This window comes from Carlito syrichta, unplaced genomic scaffold (genome assembly GCF_000164805.1).
Source record: "Carlito syrichta isolate Samal-C Ts95f unplaced genomic scaffold, Tarsius_syrichta-2.0.1 Scaffold311780, whole genome shotgun sequence".
Lineage (NCBI taxonomy): Eukaryota > Metazoa > Chordata > Mammalia > Primates > Tarsiidae > Carlito > Carlito syrichta.
The window spans coordinates 412,817-430,908 of NW_007255876.1; the positions used below are offsets into that span (position 1 = coordinate 412,817).

General features: G+C 40.3%; 1 protein-coding gene across 1 annotated transcript in view; it reads right to left on the reverse strand.

Moving 5' to 3' along the window:
- Positions 1-529: 529 nt before the first annotated feature.
- CDKL2 (cyclin dependent kinase like 2) overlaps positions 530-18,092 on the reverse strand; it is a 55,253-nt gene continuing 37,690 nt past the window's right edge. Inside the window, exons 11-14 of the mRNA XM_008069050.1 lie at positions 15,639-15,762; positions 15,395-15,501; positions 4,210-4,288; positions 530-1,616 (exon numbers count right to left, since the gene is read on the reverse strand). Coding sequence (XP_008067241.1) covers positions 4,241-4,288; positions 15,395-15,501; positions 15,639-15,762 — 279 coding nt within the window. The 3' untranslated portion in view covers positions 530-1,616; positions 4,210-4,240. The remainder of the gene's footprint in view (positions 1,617-4,209; positions 4,289-15,394; positions 15,502-15,638; positions 15,763-18,092) is intronic.

Consider the following 18,092-nt stretch of genomic DNA (forward strand, 5'->3'; position numbering starts at 1 on the left):
TGAGAGGATTGCCTGAGTCCAGGGATTCGAGACCAGCCTGGGCAACTTGATGAGACATTGTCTCTACAATTATTCAAAAAATTAGGCCAGGGGTGGTGGCGAAGGCCTACGGTTCCAGCTACTTGGAAGGCTGTGGAAGGATCGCCTGAGCCCAGCAGGCTGAGGCTGTGGTGGCCATGAGTATACCACTGCACTCCAGTCTGGGTGACAGAGTAAGACTCCGACTCAAAAAGAAAAAGAAAGAAAAGTTCTAGTTAAATTCTTGGACTAAGTTCCAGTCAATGGCTTTTGGGAGTGAAAACCACACACTATTAATTAGTTAAGGTAAAAACCCACACAAATTCTGGATCCTTTAACAACCATTCTCCAGAATGATAAATGTAGAGGATGACCAGAAACCAAGAACCTGGAGTCAGGTTTAAGGGGTTTAAGCATCCCACCTAAAAAGTTTTGGATCTGTGCATTAGAAAATGCGTGTGGAATGTAAGTAAATGATTTTGCACCTTGTTGAAAAGATTTTGGGAAGGCCTAAGTGTTTGAAGGAAAAAAAGAGAGCTGTTTTGTCTAATGGCACCCCTAAACTACCAGTGAACAAGAGTGGAGTTCACAGTAATGGACAGACCTTCCCCAAAGCCCCCAGCTGGGTGGCCCAACAGCTACTGGCTCCCAGGAGAACCTTGATCCACAGGCAGTCCTGCTTGCCATATCCTAATTTTGTGGATACCAGTTTTTTCAATGAGAAGCCCAGCACTCAACTCCAAGGCATATCTACAAAATTATCCTTCCTCACTCTCATTCCAGTTACGTTCCTTCACAAAGGAACATTGGCACCAGAATCACACCACACAGAGGACCATATAGTGCCAGGGTTGTACTAAGTCAGTAGAAAGAAAAGGTTTCTCTACCAGGTTCACATTAGTGTGGTTCTCAGAAGACAAGCAGAGAGGCCAGAGTTCCATGACACACTCAACATCTCAGTCATACATCAGCAATACTCACAGAAACCAAATATGTACGTCTATCCATGGAGAGCAGTAACATATCTCCTTAATGCCTAAAACAAGCAAGACTTTTAAGTGTATTTTTACAGCTAAGTCACAGTAAAGGAAACATTTTCTCTTAATGCTACTCATTTTTTTTTTCATTTTCCTCAGCTGATCCTAGTTTTTAAACACCTACACCCATCAGTCCTATTCCTAAATAAATATACATATGTATACAGATAACACAAAGTTCAATGCATAAATAACTTGACATTTTATAATGTTTCTCTCTCTCATCTTATACACACTTTTAATCTTGAGTAACTTTAAATACACAATCTACTAACAGTAAATACACATTCATGTAGCAAGAACCATATCACTATTCTTTCACTGGATATATCTTGTAATAGCATCAGTGGACTTGAAAGGTGACGGCATAACTGTTGGGGAGAGACACTTGTTCAAACTTCTTTAAAACATTTGAAAGTCTTTGTCTTTCATTCTCCTGCTAGGTCTTTCTCCGAAAATGCAGGCAGTTCAGAAGGAAACAATCAAAAACACGACTCTCTCCTCCTGGGATATCAGCACTCTTGTTGCAAGAGGATGTCTTCACAATTGCTAGAGTGGCATCTGAAAGCACAGGAAGATATACCACCAAATATTTTACATAAAGTCTTTCTAGAAATGGATTTCTATCTCACTTGCTTTCTCATATTGCTTTCTCATATTTCATATATTGATAATGTTGGTGACTACTATGTATCAGGAAAATCTTAGATTTAGATTAGATGTATCAAAAACAAGATCTTAAAGACAATCTTAAGAACAATTACCAATTAAAACTATCATATGCAAATAATGACTAATTTTGACATAATGGATCCAAGTTTTGTAGAGCCTGGAGTTTATACAGTATGCATGAATTAGTTGTTCATAGGTTACATGAATTAGCTCAAATGAATGCATTGCAAACACCTCTCACTGGGTCCCAGAAGGGCCTGTGCAAATGAGGCATTAAAACTTAAGATCTGTGCACTTCACAGTAATTCATCTTTGATATCACAGATGCTCAATAGATGCTCAAAATGCTTTGCAGAAGTTAACAAAATAGCTGGGCACGGTGGCTCATGCCTGTCATCCCAGCACTTTGAGAGGTAGAGGCAAGAGGATTGCCTGAGCCTGAGGGAGGTAGGCAACCTGGCGAGATGCTGTCTCTACAAAAAATCAAAAAATTAGCCGGCTGTGGTGGCACACACCTGTAATTCCAGCTACTTGGAAGGCTGAGGTGGAAGGATCACCTGAGTCCAGCAGATCGAGGCTGCGGTGGCCGTGAGCATGCCATTGCACTCCAGCCTGGGCAACAGAGTGAGATTCGGACTCAAAAAAACCCAATTTTTTTAAGTTGACACATTAATTCCAATAAGACAGGTATGAGAATATGGAATTTAGATACCATATTTTAAATAGAGTTAATGAGATAGTAAACACTGAATGACTTACTTGAGCAAATAACAAATAATCACTTTAAAAGGTCTGATTTGAGTTTCTTTTAACACTAAAAAGTTACATTTAAAAAGAAGGCAATCATTTGGTATAGCACTAACCCTCTTTATTAGGAGAAAGATTACCAAGTTCAGTTATGCACCGCATAAGGACATTTTGGTCGACAGACAGCATACGGTGTGAACCCATAAGCTGAAAATTCCTATTGCCTAGTAATATCGTAGCTGTGATAATACCATAGTGCAACGCATTCCCTTTTGTACGTTTACATGCTTTGAGATAAATAAAACTTACCATCATGTTACAACTGCCTACAATATTGAGTGCAGGAACATGCTGTATAGGTCTGTAGCCTAGGAACAATAGGCTATGCCATGTAGCCTAGATGTGTGATAGGTGCCACCATCTAGGTATAAATATACTCTATGATGTCCACACAAAGATGAAATCGCCTAATGATGCATTTCTCAGAACACTAAGTAAGGCCCAACCAATCATTCCATCTATTTTGCTTTACAAGCCCATAGGGCAAATGACTAATAAGGGAGATAAGTATGTATCTTTCTTAAGTACTTATCACCCTGAATTCACATTTCAGGAGATTAGCTTAAGCGCAAGAGAAATAACACTACTTCTGGTTTTCTTCCAGTTTTCTTTTCTTTCTTTCTTTCTTTTTTTTTTTTTGAATCAGAGTCTAACTCTGTTGCCCAGGCTGGAGTGCAGTGGCATGCTCACAGCAAGCGCAGCCTCTACCTGCTGGATTCAGGCGATCCTTCTGCCTCAGACTTCCAAGTAGCTGGAACTACAAGCATGCACCACCATGCCCAGCTTATTTTTGTATTTATTATAGAGATGAGGTCTCCCAAGTTGCCCAGGCTGGTCTCGAACCTGTGGGTTCAGGCAATCCTCTCACTTTGGCCTCCCAGAGTGCGTGAGCCGCCATGCCCAGCCTCTTTCTGCTGTTTAAAACATTTTTTTAGTCGGAGTCTCACTCTATCACCCAGGCTAGAGTGCAGTGGCACGCTCACAGCTACTGCAGCCTCGACCTGCTGGGCTCAGGCGATCCTTCTGCTTCAGCCTCCCAAGTAGCTGGAACCAAAGGTATGTGCCACCACACCCGGTTAATTTTTAGATTTACTGTAGAGACGAGGTCTCACAAGTTGCCCAGGTTATGAACTCCTAGACTCAGGCATTCCTCTCATCTCTGCCTCCCAAAGTGCTAGGATTACAGGCATAAACCATCACACCCAGATTGAGAAGTTTTTGTGGGTTTTTGGACTGTTTTTTTTAGTTGGAGTCTCACTCTGTTGCCCAGGCTGGAGTGCAGTGGCATGCTCACGGTCACCGCAGCCTACTGAGCTCAGGCAATCCTTCCGCGGGTCAGCCTTCCAAGAGCTGGAACCACAGGCACGTGCCACCACACCCAGCCAATTTTTTTTATTTATTGTAGAAATGAGGTCTCACCAAGGTGCCCAGGGTGGTCTCAAACCCCAGGACTCAGACAATCCTCCCACTTCATCCTCCCAAATTGCTGAGATTACAGGTGTAAGCCACTGAATCTGGTTTTCTAAGTGGCACAACTCTTTCTCTTTCAGAAGGTCTCATAGAATCAATCACCACAAGGTATGTTTCAGCTGAAAAATTTGGTCTTCAGCAAGCCCCAAAATATTCCCCATGGGAGGCTCCACAGCCTTAATTAAGTATGGGAAGTCATACCTACCCAGTCCAGATCCTCAGTGCTGATGTTCCATTCAAGGCAAGTCAACTTCTGAATCATCTGACAGTGGAGATCCTGATACCTGTAAAAGAATAATAGAGTACTACAGGTTTTCAGTAATTACACAGATTCCACTTCCCCAGAATTCCAGACCTAGTTGTTCAAATATCAGTTGTTTATAATTAACTATTCATAGTTCAAGATGTCTACATGGAAAAGGAGGAAGTAAGGGGATATTATTCTTTGATCTCTTAGTTTACACATATGTTAAAAGATACTTGTGATCTCCCATGGCAGTGCAAGCCTACTACAACCCTCCTCTTCTACTTGTTACAAAAACGCAATAGCAAAAACCTGTTGGGACCATCATATAAAGACTTTAAAGCAGTCATCAGAACTGTACTACATGAAGTAAAGGAAAACACACTTAAAATGAAGGGAAGGGACAGGAATTCTTAGCAGAGAAACAGAAGCTACATGAGTAAAGAAGAATCAAATTGATATTTTAGGACCAAAAATTACAACATCTGAAATTTTAAAATCTCACTGGAAGAGCTTAATATCAGAATAGAGATGATAAAGTAAAAAGTCAGATAACGTAAAGACCGATCAACAGAAATTGCCCAATCTGAAGCATAGAAAGAAAAAAGATTAGAAAAAAATGAAGGGTATCAGGAACCTGTGAGAAAATGCCAAAAAGTCTAACATATATCTCATTAGACTCATAGGAGAAAAGAATGTGGCAGAAAAAAATATTTGAAAAAATAATGATTAAAAAACTCCCCAAATTTGGCAAAAGATGATACCAGAGGAATACTGGAATCTAGGAGACGGAGGGAAAACAGAAATGATAAGTAGCTGGATGAATATAAAAGACATTATTTTCCTCATAAATTGTTTAAAGCATTTATGACTGTTTAAAGCAAAAAAAGAACAGTGTGGTAGGATTTTGAAAGTCTATAAATGTAGTACATGTGATAACTCTCACATAAAATTTGAATTGAGGGGAAAGGAATATGTTTGCAAGCTTCTGTATTTTATATTGGGTGGTACAATGTAGACTGAAAAACTAGCTATGTACGTTGTAATTCTTAGAGTAATCGCTTAAAAAAATACAGAGGTATCACCAAAAAACCCAACACTAAAAATATTCTGAAACAGCTTTTTTGCAATGAGTTTGCTGCCAGAGCACAAGTATAAAAAACACCCCTGAAAACCAAAATGGGAAAAGACTCATATCAACATTGTTGCCACTGGACACATAGATTCAGAAGTCCACCACTGCTGGTCTGATCTGATCCACAAATGTGGTGGCATTGACAAAAGAACCATTAAGAATTCTGAGAGGGAGGCTAGATGGGAAAGGGCTTCTCCAAGTATTCCTGGGTCTTGGATAAGTTGAAAGCTAACCATGAGCATGGTACCACCACTGCTATCTCTCTGTGGAAATTTGAGAGGAGCAAGTACTATGTCATGACCATTGACGACCCCAGACACAGAGGCTTCATCAAAAACATGATGACAGGCACATCTCAGGCTGGCTGTGTTGTCCTGGTTGTTGCTGCTGGTGTTGGTGAATTTGAAGCTGGTATCTCCAATAATGGGCAGACCCGTGAGCATGCCTTCCTGGCTTACATACTAGGTGTGAAACAACAAACTGCTGTTCCACTGAGTCACCCTATAGCCAGAAGAGATACGAGGAAATTGTGAAGGAAGTCAGCACTTACATTAAGAAAACTGGCTATAGCCCTGATACAATGGCATTTGTGCCAATTTCTAGTTGGAATGCTGACAACATGCTAGAGCTAAGTGCTGACATGCCTTGGCTCAAGGGATAGAAAGTCACTCATGCCAGTGGAACCACCCTGCTTAAAGCACTGGACAGCATTCTACTACCAACTCGTCTAGCTGACATGACAAGCCCTCGCATCTGCTTCTCCAGGATGTCTACAAGATTGGTGGTGTTCGCACTTTCCCTGTGGGCCAAGTGGAGACTGGTATTCTCATACCTGGCATGGTGGTCACCTTTGCTCCAGTCAATGTTACAGCTAAAGTAAAGTCTGCTGAAAAGCACCAGGAAGCTTTGAGTGAAGTTCTTCTTAGGGACAATGTGGGCTTCAACGTCAAGAATGTGTCTGTCATGTTTCTGCTGCTAAGTCTGCTGTTATTCTGATTGGTCTTCCCCAGTAGGTAGTCTGACCTCTCTCTCTCACTGCCTTTAGGATTTTTTCTTTTATACCTACTTTGTGTAGTCTGGTTACTATGTGTTTAGGGGTTGGTGTTCATTTGATGTCTTGCAGGGTTTCTCTGAATCTCTTGTGTTTGGGTGGTCACATCTCTGGTGAGATGGGGAAAGTTTTCTTGGGTTACCTCCTGGAATACTTGCTCCAAGGTGTTCTCCATTTCCCTTTCTGCTTCTGAGATACCAATCAGGCTTAAATTCGGCCTCTTGATACAACCACACATCTCTTGGAGACTTTGTTATTTCCTTCTGAGTTTTCTTTCTGTGTTTTTAACAGATTGGCTTAAATCCATGTTTTGGTCTTCATGCTCTGAGATTCTTTCTTCTGCTTGGTTGACTCTGCTTTCCATGCTTGTCATCTTGTTATTTATTTCTGGGATGAAGTTTTTTTATGGCCAAACTCTCTGTTACAAGTTCTTTCAGTGTTGCATCTTATCTTTCTTGAGTTTTATTCACTCTTTCCATACATTCCCTAATCCCTGTTGTATTCTGGGGTCAGTCATTGGTGATTTCCATTGTTTGGGCTCTGAGGACTGGTTTTTTTCAGGCATTGTCTCTTTGGTACACTGGGAATTAGCTGTGTCCTTCCATTGATTTTTTTTTCCTCATTTGTAACAGATCTCTTTCTTTTCTCTTTAATCTCATTATTCATTGGTATGGGAAAGGTTTTCACTTCTGTTGTTTGCTCAGTTCTCTATTCTTCCCCGATCAGGGCCTCCAAATTTGTTCTATTTTGAAACAGGGCTGAAGGTGGGAAGCTTTACTGTCTCTTGTAGCTTTGAGAGTCAAATAAGGTAAGAGGGTAGGGAGCACTGTTCTCGTGGGGGGTCTTCCTCATCCTTTTCTGGTTGCACCTTTTGTCCTGCAGCTGGGTCAAGGTAGGGGGTGGGGCACCTGAGACTCTACACTCATCCTGTCCCTCTGAAATGTGTGCTTTCAGGATATTCCCTCTGGGTCATGACCAACCCCAGAGTAGTTAACCCACCAGTCTCAGGAAGCGGGTCTGTTGCTCCATTGTGAGCATGCTGGAGCACTTCCCTGTCCAGTTTTCAAGATGATGGTAGAGTGTCTGTTTCATCTTCTCCAGGGACTCTGCCTCTGATTCCCTTGCTGTGCTCCCTCCATGGCCCTTGATGCCAGTGTCCAGTCTGGTGCTGCAGAGACTGGCACTGGCAGTTGATCCTGGAAGCTCCTTCCCAGGTAGGACTTTGTTGATTTTAAAAAATGGCACTCAGCTCCTGCACTCCGGGAAGCGCTAGGGTCCAAGCAGAGCAGCTGCAGCACCAGCTGTTTCACCAGGACAGCCCTGGCCACTTGTTCTTGATTCCCCACTCTGTCAGTCACTCACATGCCCACTTACACACAGACATACACAAAAATCTGTCCATACACTCACTCATTCACACAAGGATTCACACAGTCTGACTGGCTCCTCCACCATCTTCCCCAATATCCCTGGAGCTCAACTTTCAAAGTTCTCAAAGATAAACAATTTCAACAAGAAATTTCCTATGCAGCTAAGCTCAGCATCATTGTGATGGAGAATTAAAATCCTTCCCAGACATCCAATCTCTAAGAGATTATGCTGCTTCCAGACCAGCTCTATAGGAGATGCTCAAGAAGGTATTAGGCACAGAAGGAAAAAAAAAAAGAAAAAAAGAAAAGAATGACTATGCACTTCAAAAAAATACAGGAAAACATAGAGTCAACAGAGCATACAATGTACATGCAAAACTGAAAACACATACACATATCAGCACAAAAGTTAAAAGAAAACAAAATAGCCTTAAAAGAGCTTCATGACAGGGATAAACTCTCACATTTCAATAATCAGCCTGAATGTCAATGAACTAAATGTAACACTAAAAAGATATAGAATGGCAAACTGGATTTAAAAAGCACGACTTGGCCGGGCTCGGTGGCTCAGCCTGTAATCCCGCACTTTGGGAGACCAAGGTGAGTGAATTGCCTGAGCCCGTGGGTTTGAGACCCACCTGGGCAACTTGGTGAGACCTCATCTCTACAATAAATCAAAAAAATTAGCCGGGCGTGGTAGCATGCCTGTAGTTCCAGTTACTTGGAAGGCTGAGGCAGAAGGATCACTGGAGCCCAGCAGGTCGAGGCTGCAGTGGCTGGGAGCGGCCACTGCACTCTAGTCTGGATGATGGAGTGAGACTCCAACTCAAAAAATAAAAAAATAAAAAAGCATAACTCAATAATATGCTACCTCCCACGACTCAAAGTTAGAGGATGGAAAACAAAAAAATGTAGAAATCGCGATTTTAATATCACACAAAACAACCTTCAAGCTATCAAAAACTTAAAATGATACAGAAGGATACTACATAATGATAACAGGTTCAATCCATCAACAAGAAATATCCATCCTAAACATATATGCACCCAACACAGGAGTACCAGGTTTTATAAAGCAACTACTAACTAAGCTAAAAAAGTGATATTGATTCTAACACTATCATAAGTGGGGACGTAAATACCCCACAAACAACCCTAGATATATCAGCAAGGAAAAAAGTTAATAAGGAGATCTGGAACCTCAACTTGACACTTGACTAAATGGACTTAATAGATACCAACAGAACACTCCATCCAACAGCCATGAAATATACATTCTACTCACCACCACATGAAACACTCCAAGACTAACCACATCCTCAGCCAGAAATCAAGCATTAAAAAATTTCATAAAATCGAAATACTACCATGCACCTTCTCAGACTATAGTGGAATAAAAATAAATATTGTGGCCAGGTTCAGTGGCTCAGCCTGTAATCCCAGCACTTTGGGAGACTGAGGCAAGTGGCTTGCCTGAGCCTGCAGGTTCGAGACCAGCCCAGGCAACTTGGTGAGACCTCATCTCTACAATAAATAAAAATAAGCTGGGTGTGGTAGTGCACACCTGTGGTTCCAGCTACTTGGAAGGCTGAGGCAGAATACTCAAAAATCAACTCTAAATAAATCAAAAACCTAAACGTAAACCCTCAAAATATAAGAAGCTTAGAAAATGCAGGAGACACCCTTACAGAAAACAAGCAACCAATTCCTGATCAAAACCCCAAAAGCCCATGTCATAAGAGAAAAGACAGACAAATGGGACCTTATCAAACTTAAAAGCTTCTGCAAAGCAAAATAAACCATCAAGAGAGCGGGCAGACAGCCCACAGACTGGGAAAAAACGTTTGCCAACTGCATTTCTGACAAAGGTCTAACATACAGGATCTACAAGGAACTCAAACATGCCAAAAGGAAAAAACAAACAGCCCTATTAAAAAGTGGGCAGGCCAGGTGTGGTGGCTCAAGCCTGTAATCCCAGCACTTTGGGAGACCAAGATGAGAGAAATGCCTTAGCCCCAGGGCTTGAAACCACCCTGGGCAACTTGGCGAGACCTCATCTCTACAATAAATCAAAAAATTAGCCAGGCATGGTGGCGCATGCCTGTAGTCCCGGCTACTTGGAAGGTTGAGGAGGAAGGATCCCCTGAGCCCAGCAGGTTGAGGCTGTAGTGGCCATAAGCATGTCACTGCACTCTAGCCTGGGTGACAGAATGAGATCCCTACTAAAAAAAAAAAAATTTTCTGCCAAAGATATTCATCATGGCAACATCACTGGCGACAGTAAAAAAGATCCACCAATAGAGGCAGCTGGCATCACCGCTCAGGCATTTATCCTGAATCATACAGGCTATGCCTCCATACTGGAATGTCACGTGGCCCACATTACATGCAGGTTTGCTGAGCTAAAGGAAAAGACTGATCATCGTCTGGTAAGAAGCTGAAAGATAGCCCTCAATTCTTGAAGTTTGGTGATGCTGCCATTGTTGATGTGGTTCCTGGCATGCCCATGTGTGGGGAGAGCTTCTCTGGCTCTCCTTCTCTGGGTCATTTTGCTGTCTGTGATACAAGGCAGACAGTTGCTGTGGGTGCCATCAAAGCAAAGGCAAGAGGGGCTGCTGGCTGGCAAGGTCACCAAGTCTGCTAGAAAGCTCAGAAGCTAAGTGCATATTATCCTTGATACCTGCCACCCCAGTCTTAGAGGTGGAAGAACAGCCTTAGAACTGTTTCAATTGGCCACTACTCTCATCTGTTAGCAGCAATGAAAACTAATACACATTCCAATTAAAAGGCAGAGATTGACAGAATGTATACAAACCAAAGACCCAACTTAAATACAGTCTGCAAAAGAAACACTTTAAATATAAAAACCAGATAGACTGAAAGTAAATGAAAATAAAAAGAGTCACCATGCAAACAAACTGGTATAAGAAGGCTGAAATGGCTATTTTAAACTCAGATAAAACAGATTTCAAGACATAGACCACTACCAAGGATAAAGAGTGACATTTAATAACAATAAAAGAAACAATGTATCAGGAAGGCAAAACAGTTATAAGTGTGCATGTACCTAATAATAGATTTTAAATACACAAAGCAACAATAAACAGATAAAGGGGAGAAACAATGCTACAGCTGCAGTACAATATTTTGAAAGCACTCCTGCAAAACGACATAAGGCTGTTTTATTCCATTTATATGACATTTTGGGAAAAGTAAATGACAGGGATGGAGACAGAGGGTTTGACCACAAAAGGATAGAGAGAAATTGGAGGAGCGGGAATGAACCTATAATACACCTTGATTGTGTTAATGATTAAAGACTCTATGCATTTATCAAAACTGATACCAAAAAGAGTGACTTTCACTGTATGTAAATGCAAAAATAAATGCTTGTAACTTATTATAAGCCACTGAACAAAATAAAAATTGATGAGTCCACAGTGACATAAATAATTAGTAAACTGTAAGTCTGATGGACAAACGGCATATTTACTTAACTTCAAAATATTCTCCCATGGATTCTTATCAATCACAAAAGGAAAAGACATTCACAATGAGAAATGCACTGGATGCCAAATTAAGTGGCCAAAATGAACATCATCAATATTGAGACAAAATAAAATCCTGTGCTACCTGAAAGAATGCAATTCCAGGCTCTATTCAAAACAGCAAAAACATGGAATCAACCATGCTGCCCTTCGAAGTTGGAGTGAATTAAAAAAATGTGGTATATATACGTAATAGAATATTATGCAACTATAAAGAAGGACAAACATATGAACTTAGCAGCAACTTGGATGGATTCAGAGTTGATCAGACTCAGTGATCTATCAAAGAACAGAGTACCTTATGTTTTCACTCATAAGTGGACCCTGAACAATTCTCATAGTACTATAAGAAAAGAATTGGCAGTAGTGGGAAACTGCCGGGGGCGGGGGGGGAGTGGCAGTTGAGGGAAACTACTAGGGGAGGGAACGGCACACCTCATCAACAAGGGTACCTGCATAATCAATGTCTGTATACCTAACCCTGTATTGTACCCCACATCTTTAAAATAAAATAAAATTAATTAATTAATCTAAGTTGATAAATTCAATTATGTCAATTGTAAAGTAGAAAGAACAATAACGAAATAAAATTTGGTTTAAATAGGATTGTCCAACTAAGAAAAAGAAAACGTGCTGAATAAAATTTAACTTTAAAAACGCTTTATGTTTACTTTTAAGGTAATGATTTAAATTCATTCAACTCATATGCACAAACACACATACAATTCTTTGTTATGATTTTCATCTTTATAATTATAAAAGAAAATATGTTTAATAAAAGTATCTTATAGACGGGCCCGGTGGCTCAGCCTATAATCCCAGCGCTTTGGGAGGCTGAGGTGAGTGGACTGCCTGAGCCTGCAGGTTTGAGACCCACCTGGACAACTTGGCGAGACCTCATCTCTACAATAAATCAAAAATTAGCCGGGCGTGGTAGCGTGCGCCTGTTGTTCCAGCGACTTGGAAGGCTGAGGCGGAAGGATCGCTGGAGCCCAGCAGGTCGAGGCTGCGGTGGCCGGGAGCGGCCACTGCACTCCAGTCTGGGTGACAGAGTGAGACTCCAACTCAAAAAAAAAGTATCTTATAATGTGATAAAGTAAAAATGTTTCATAGAAGTAATTTCTATAGACTGAAAATCTGAACAAAAGTTATTGTCTCCAGAATATTCTATTTTTAGATAAAAGCATTCCTTTGTTTCTTTTTTTCAGCTTTATTGTGGTATATTGATATACAAAAAAACTGTACATACTTAATGTGTACAATTTGATGTATTTGGACATATGCATATACCCTTGATATCATTACCACAATCAGGGTAATAAACATTTCTATTACCTCCAAAAAAAAAAATGCTATGCCATGAATACGGCATCACTTCTGTGCTTTTCCTTGTAAAGTTGTGTGATCTGGGTGATGAGATAACATCACCCAAACCCAAACTGAGGAACATTCTATAAAATATTTGGCCTGTAATCATCATGAAAGGCAAGGAAAGACTGAGGAAGTATTCCAGACCAAAGGAGACTAAAAAGACATGACAGCTAAATGTAACATACGATTCTGAACTCAGTTCTTTCAATATAAAAGACAATATTGGGATGATTGGCAAAAGTGAGTGGGGTCTGAGGATTAAATGGTAAGATTTTATCAGTGTTAATTTCTGGTTTTGATGATTCTGTTGTGTTGTGTAGGAGGCTGCCCTTTTGTAGGAAATATACACTAAAGTATTTGGGGAATGATGGGGCATCAGGTTGGCAACTTACTCTCAAATGGCTTAGTGAAAATTAAGTTATTTGCGCTACTCTTGCAATGTTTTTTGGAAGCTTCAGTTTGCTTCAAAATTTAATAATGCATTCCAAAAGAAAACGATCTGAGTCATAATCTCAGGAGGGGAGCCCCAAACATCAATATTTTAAAAATCTCCCAGGTAATTCCACTCTGCTACCAAGATTAAGAAGCACTGCTCTAACTAATCGCCAAGCTGATTCTTCCCTCCACCCACTCCCTACCATTTTAGTTTTGTGGTGGATCCAGTGATCACAATGTTTCTAACCAAATACTGCTTTTGTTGTTTCAGTTGTTGTAACCCTGAAAAAAACTGTTTCCAAATGCTTACAGGAAACACCTCTAATGGGGAGATGAACTTTAGGAATGGCTTCTTAAACATGTAGTGATGAACACATATAAACACATAGCATGTGTAAGCATGAGAGGATGAGGGACTGAAGACGGATTCCATGGCCTACGCAATTCTCAACTTACCCAGATTTACCTTACAGATTACTCCCGAAGGTAAAGAGTGGACTTTTTAAAATGTGAAAATGTGCATGTTATGTACGGAAGCAAAATTCAGTTGAATGCAATGATGACTACCACACAGGAAAGACACGAGACAGGGCTGGCTTCTGCCCGGGCCTTTGCCTTTTGTCTCCTGCTGTTCTCCTTCTACTCAGGTTGTCTGCCCATAGCTATCTTAGTATTCATTTGTGTAATTTGCTACATCGGCCTTCTCCTTGATTGCATTTTAAGTGTAACTGGAAACTGTACAAATACAATGAGAGAAACAATGCAGACCAGTCCACAAGTCTAAAAAAGCTAGAATAGCAAATAAAAATACTGAAGTATGAAGGCAGCCAAAGCCTTTCTTCCACTGCATGGCACTGGATTTGGTTACGACAACCTTGAAAAGTGTTGTTTTTTTCCCCCCATAATAGTGCACTCACAATGAGTCAGTGAAAATGTCTGCACCTTTGAAATCCACATGAAATTTAATTTTAGAAGTTTATAATACATTTATTCAGACTCTATAGTTCCTAAATAGGAAATCGGTGACCAGTGATTTGTCTTCACACCACAGGAATTTATTCAGTTTTGATTAAATGTTGCCACAGAAATTGTTGGCAAGAGATAAGGCAAAGCAGGAGCAACAAGTCCCTTCCTCAGCGTCGCTGGATAGCTGCCTCTGGAATCTGTTATCCTCAACAATACTATTTCTGTTTGCCGAGCTCTATAGAACTACTAAGGAGTAACAGTAAAAAGAGCATCAGCATGGATAAGGAAGTAACATACAGGAGCTCACTCACTATACATAGAAATGCTTTGATAATGAGGATGGAAAATGAAATTCCACAACAAAGTTGCCTGAGTTCAAGCAGAAGTGAGAAATCTGTCTGAAGAAGTAAAAGGAAAGGATAGTCATCCATACCCAAACTCTGTAGCTAGGTATGGTTGGCTCAGAAGATTTGAAAGTTTATATCAAATAGACAATTAATTATTTGTTGTTTGTTTGTTGGCTTGCCTGTTAAGACAGGGTCTAACAGGGTCTCACCCAGGCTGGAGTACAGTGGTACAATCACAGCTCACCACAGTCTCGAACTCCTGGGCTCAAGTGATCTTCCTGCCTTAATCTCCCCAGTAGCTTGGCAATTCCAGAGTTTTGCTCTTTGAAATTAGGCAATAACTTTGGTGTTAATGAAATACTAAAACTACCAAAAACCCTGTAGTTATTCAAAGATTGTACCTAGGCTGCACACAGGTACACACATTTTTAACCAATTAAAAACTGGATTACTGAAAGTTGGGAAATGTTTATATATGTATACATGCAATAAAGGTACTAAGTGCAATGAATCTGGAAACAAAATTTAGCAAAAAATATTTTATAGATTTCCACCAATAAACCTGCACAATTCTGTTTGTTTGCTTGTATTGGGGTCTCACTCTGGTGCTCATCCCACCCTCCACCTCCTGGGCTCATCTCTCAAATCAGCCTCCTGAGTAGCTGTGACTACAGGTGTACATCACCAAGCTCAGCTAACTTTTTTATTTTTTGTAGAGACGAGGCCTACTATGTGGCCCAGGCTTGTCTTCAACTTCTGGGCTCAAGTAATCCTCCTGCCTTGTCCTCCCAAGGTGCTGACTACAGGTGTAAGCCACCATGTCCGGCCAAACCTACATAAACCTACCTGAAGAGCAAATTCTCTCTGAAATACTATAATAGTAAATATAAGAAAGACCCAAACCACAAAGCATATTTCTGTACCTGATGTAATGCAATACTGGGGGTATGCAGGTCAATAGCAGCCAGAGAAGGAATTCGAGATTCTGAAAGAATTTTGCTCTCTTTCCTTATTAGCCTGGAATTTCGAGCTAGATAAAATAACCATAAACACAGTGAAAATATTAGACATTTTGCTAGTTTTTGACATTCTATATCTAACCCTCAGTATTAATTTTAAATTATGTAATCAAAAGGACTATACAAAGTAAAAGCATCATAGACATACCTATACCTTCCAAGGTTCGTAGTTCAGGGAGATGGTTGTGGTTTAGCTCAGGCAAATGGACACCTGTCTTGGAGAATTCCCTTCTTTTCTTATCTGCCTGAAGGAGGTTCTTTTCACTAGAGACCTAATATCATCAAAATGATTAATATAAGTGGGTTAACTCAAGATGAACAAGGCTTTCCCTCTTTTGTAACTCCTATGTTCAAATCCTGCAATTTGTGAAACTGAAAGTCTAGAATCATTTTTTGTATTGAAGGACATTGATAACACGGTAAGCAATTTCATTCAATCATTTCAAACCTCTTCTTCATTAAAGGTATTACAATTGTGCACAAGTGGACAACTTGATGTCTATGGTTTCTTCTTCTCCCTTGCCGCTCTCCAGTGTAAGTCCTGGGCATCAGAGCCTGGTCCCTCAGACCAGCAAGGTCAGGCCTTACAACGCTTCCCAGGCTTTTCTGCAGATAGTTGCTGCTGTTTGTTTTAATTCTAAACAGTTAACCTCCACATGCATGTCACAGCTCCTTCTATCTTGGTTTTTTAGTTTCAGTATAATCTTGCTATTGTTTTTCTCTATCTGTCCCTGCTGTGCCCCTCAAGTCAGCACATGATGCTATCTTCCTAGGAATACAGTTTACTAAGTTAAAAGGGATAACTCCAATTATTTTCCTAATCTCTCTTAGTGCTATTACTTCACAGTTGATAAAGCCAGGAAAAATAATAAAGCAAGGAATAGCAATAACACTTCAACTCTGCATCTTTATGAATCTGGCACTTTCCCGATCTTTTTCATTTGAGAATCACAAAAACCCAACATTCTTTTCCACATTTTCGAAACAAGGCACACAAAGAGAGATTATGTGATCTACTAAAAATATATATATACATATGTATGTATGTGATTTGCTAAAAACACACACACACGTGATAAAATGCATATGCACAAACTCACGTAAAATGGCAACATTAAGCCACTGAGGTTCCTTGATGCCTCAAGTTTAATATTATGTAAATGATGCCACTCCGACTGCCAGAACATCTTAAAAAGTCCTGCAGTGAGCTTTTGAGTTTCCTTCTTTTGGATGTTTCTTCAAATTCTTTTAATAGAACAAGTGCTAAGATGCTTGGTTCAAATCAGTGATAAAGCAAACAAATTAGTTTAAAAAAACTATCTACGAGTACAAAAAATAAAATTTAAAAATGAGTTCAAACTATCAGATATTAAATTCAAAGAGTGATTAAATAAACATGGTGGCTGGGTACAGTGGCTTACACCTGTAATTCCAGCACTTAGAGAGGCCAAGGCAAGAGGATTGCTTGAGCCCAGGAGTTCAAGACCAGCCTAGGCAACATAGCAAGACCTTGTCTCTACAAAAAAAAATGTTTAAATTAACAGGGTAGAGTCATGCATGCCTTCAGTCTTGGCTACTCAGGAGGCTGAGGTGGGAGGACCCCCTGAGCTCAGGAGGTTGAGACTGCCATGAGCTGTGATCATGCCACTGCACTCCTGCCTAGGCAGCAGAGTGTGACTCCAGCTCAAAATAATAATAATAATAACTGTTTGTAATAACATATCTATTTGCATCTCAGAATTGGGCATAAAGCATAGGATAGAGGTATTGATTTTCAACCTACAAGTTGAAGAAAGTCTAGGCTTAGCTCTGCCTGCACTCATTGTCATTAAGGAAGACTCAGTGAGTCTTCTCTCCACTTACCTTTACCTCCTCTCTTGATTACCTCTTCCAAAGAAGAATAAATAGTAAAAGGATCTAAAATTAACAACCAGAATGGATTATGCAATGCCTGTTAACAGGCTGACAGCAATTCCAGCAAAATGGCATTGAATCAGCAATTTTGAAAAGCTTTGCTGATTAAAACAATCTCCCAATGCAGACCAGGATTTTAAAACACAAATATTCACACAAAAATAAAAAAGGAGCCAGGCATGGTGGACCATGCCTATAATCTCAGCATTTGGGGAGGTTGAGGTTTAAGGATTGCCTAAACCCAGGAGTTCAAAACTAGTCTGGGCAACATAGCAGACCTTATCTAAATAATAATAATAATAATAATAACAACAATATAATAAATAAACCAGGCATGGTGGCACATGCCTATAGTCCCAGCTACTTGGGAGGCTGAGGTGGGAGGATCGTTTGAGCTCAGGAGTTGGAGGCTGCAGTGAACTGTGATCATGCCACTGCACTCCAGCCTGAGCAACAGAGTAAAACCCCAACTCAAAGAAAAGAAAGAAAGTACTATAGGCACAGAAATTGTTAACTAAAAATAATTAGAAGAAAAACAAATGCAATGTCCAAATATTGAGAGAGATGAAAAAGCTATATTTTCACCTCTGAGGATAATGAGAGAGGCAGAGAAGGGAAATTTGTCAAAAAAAAAAAATTCCTCTGGGACTATACCACACCTCCCTTTCTGGTGAAAAGCATACATTGA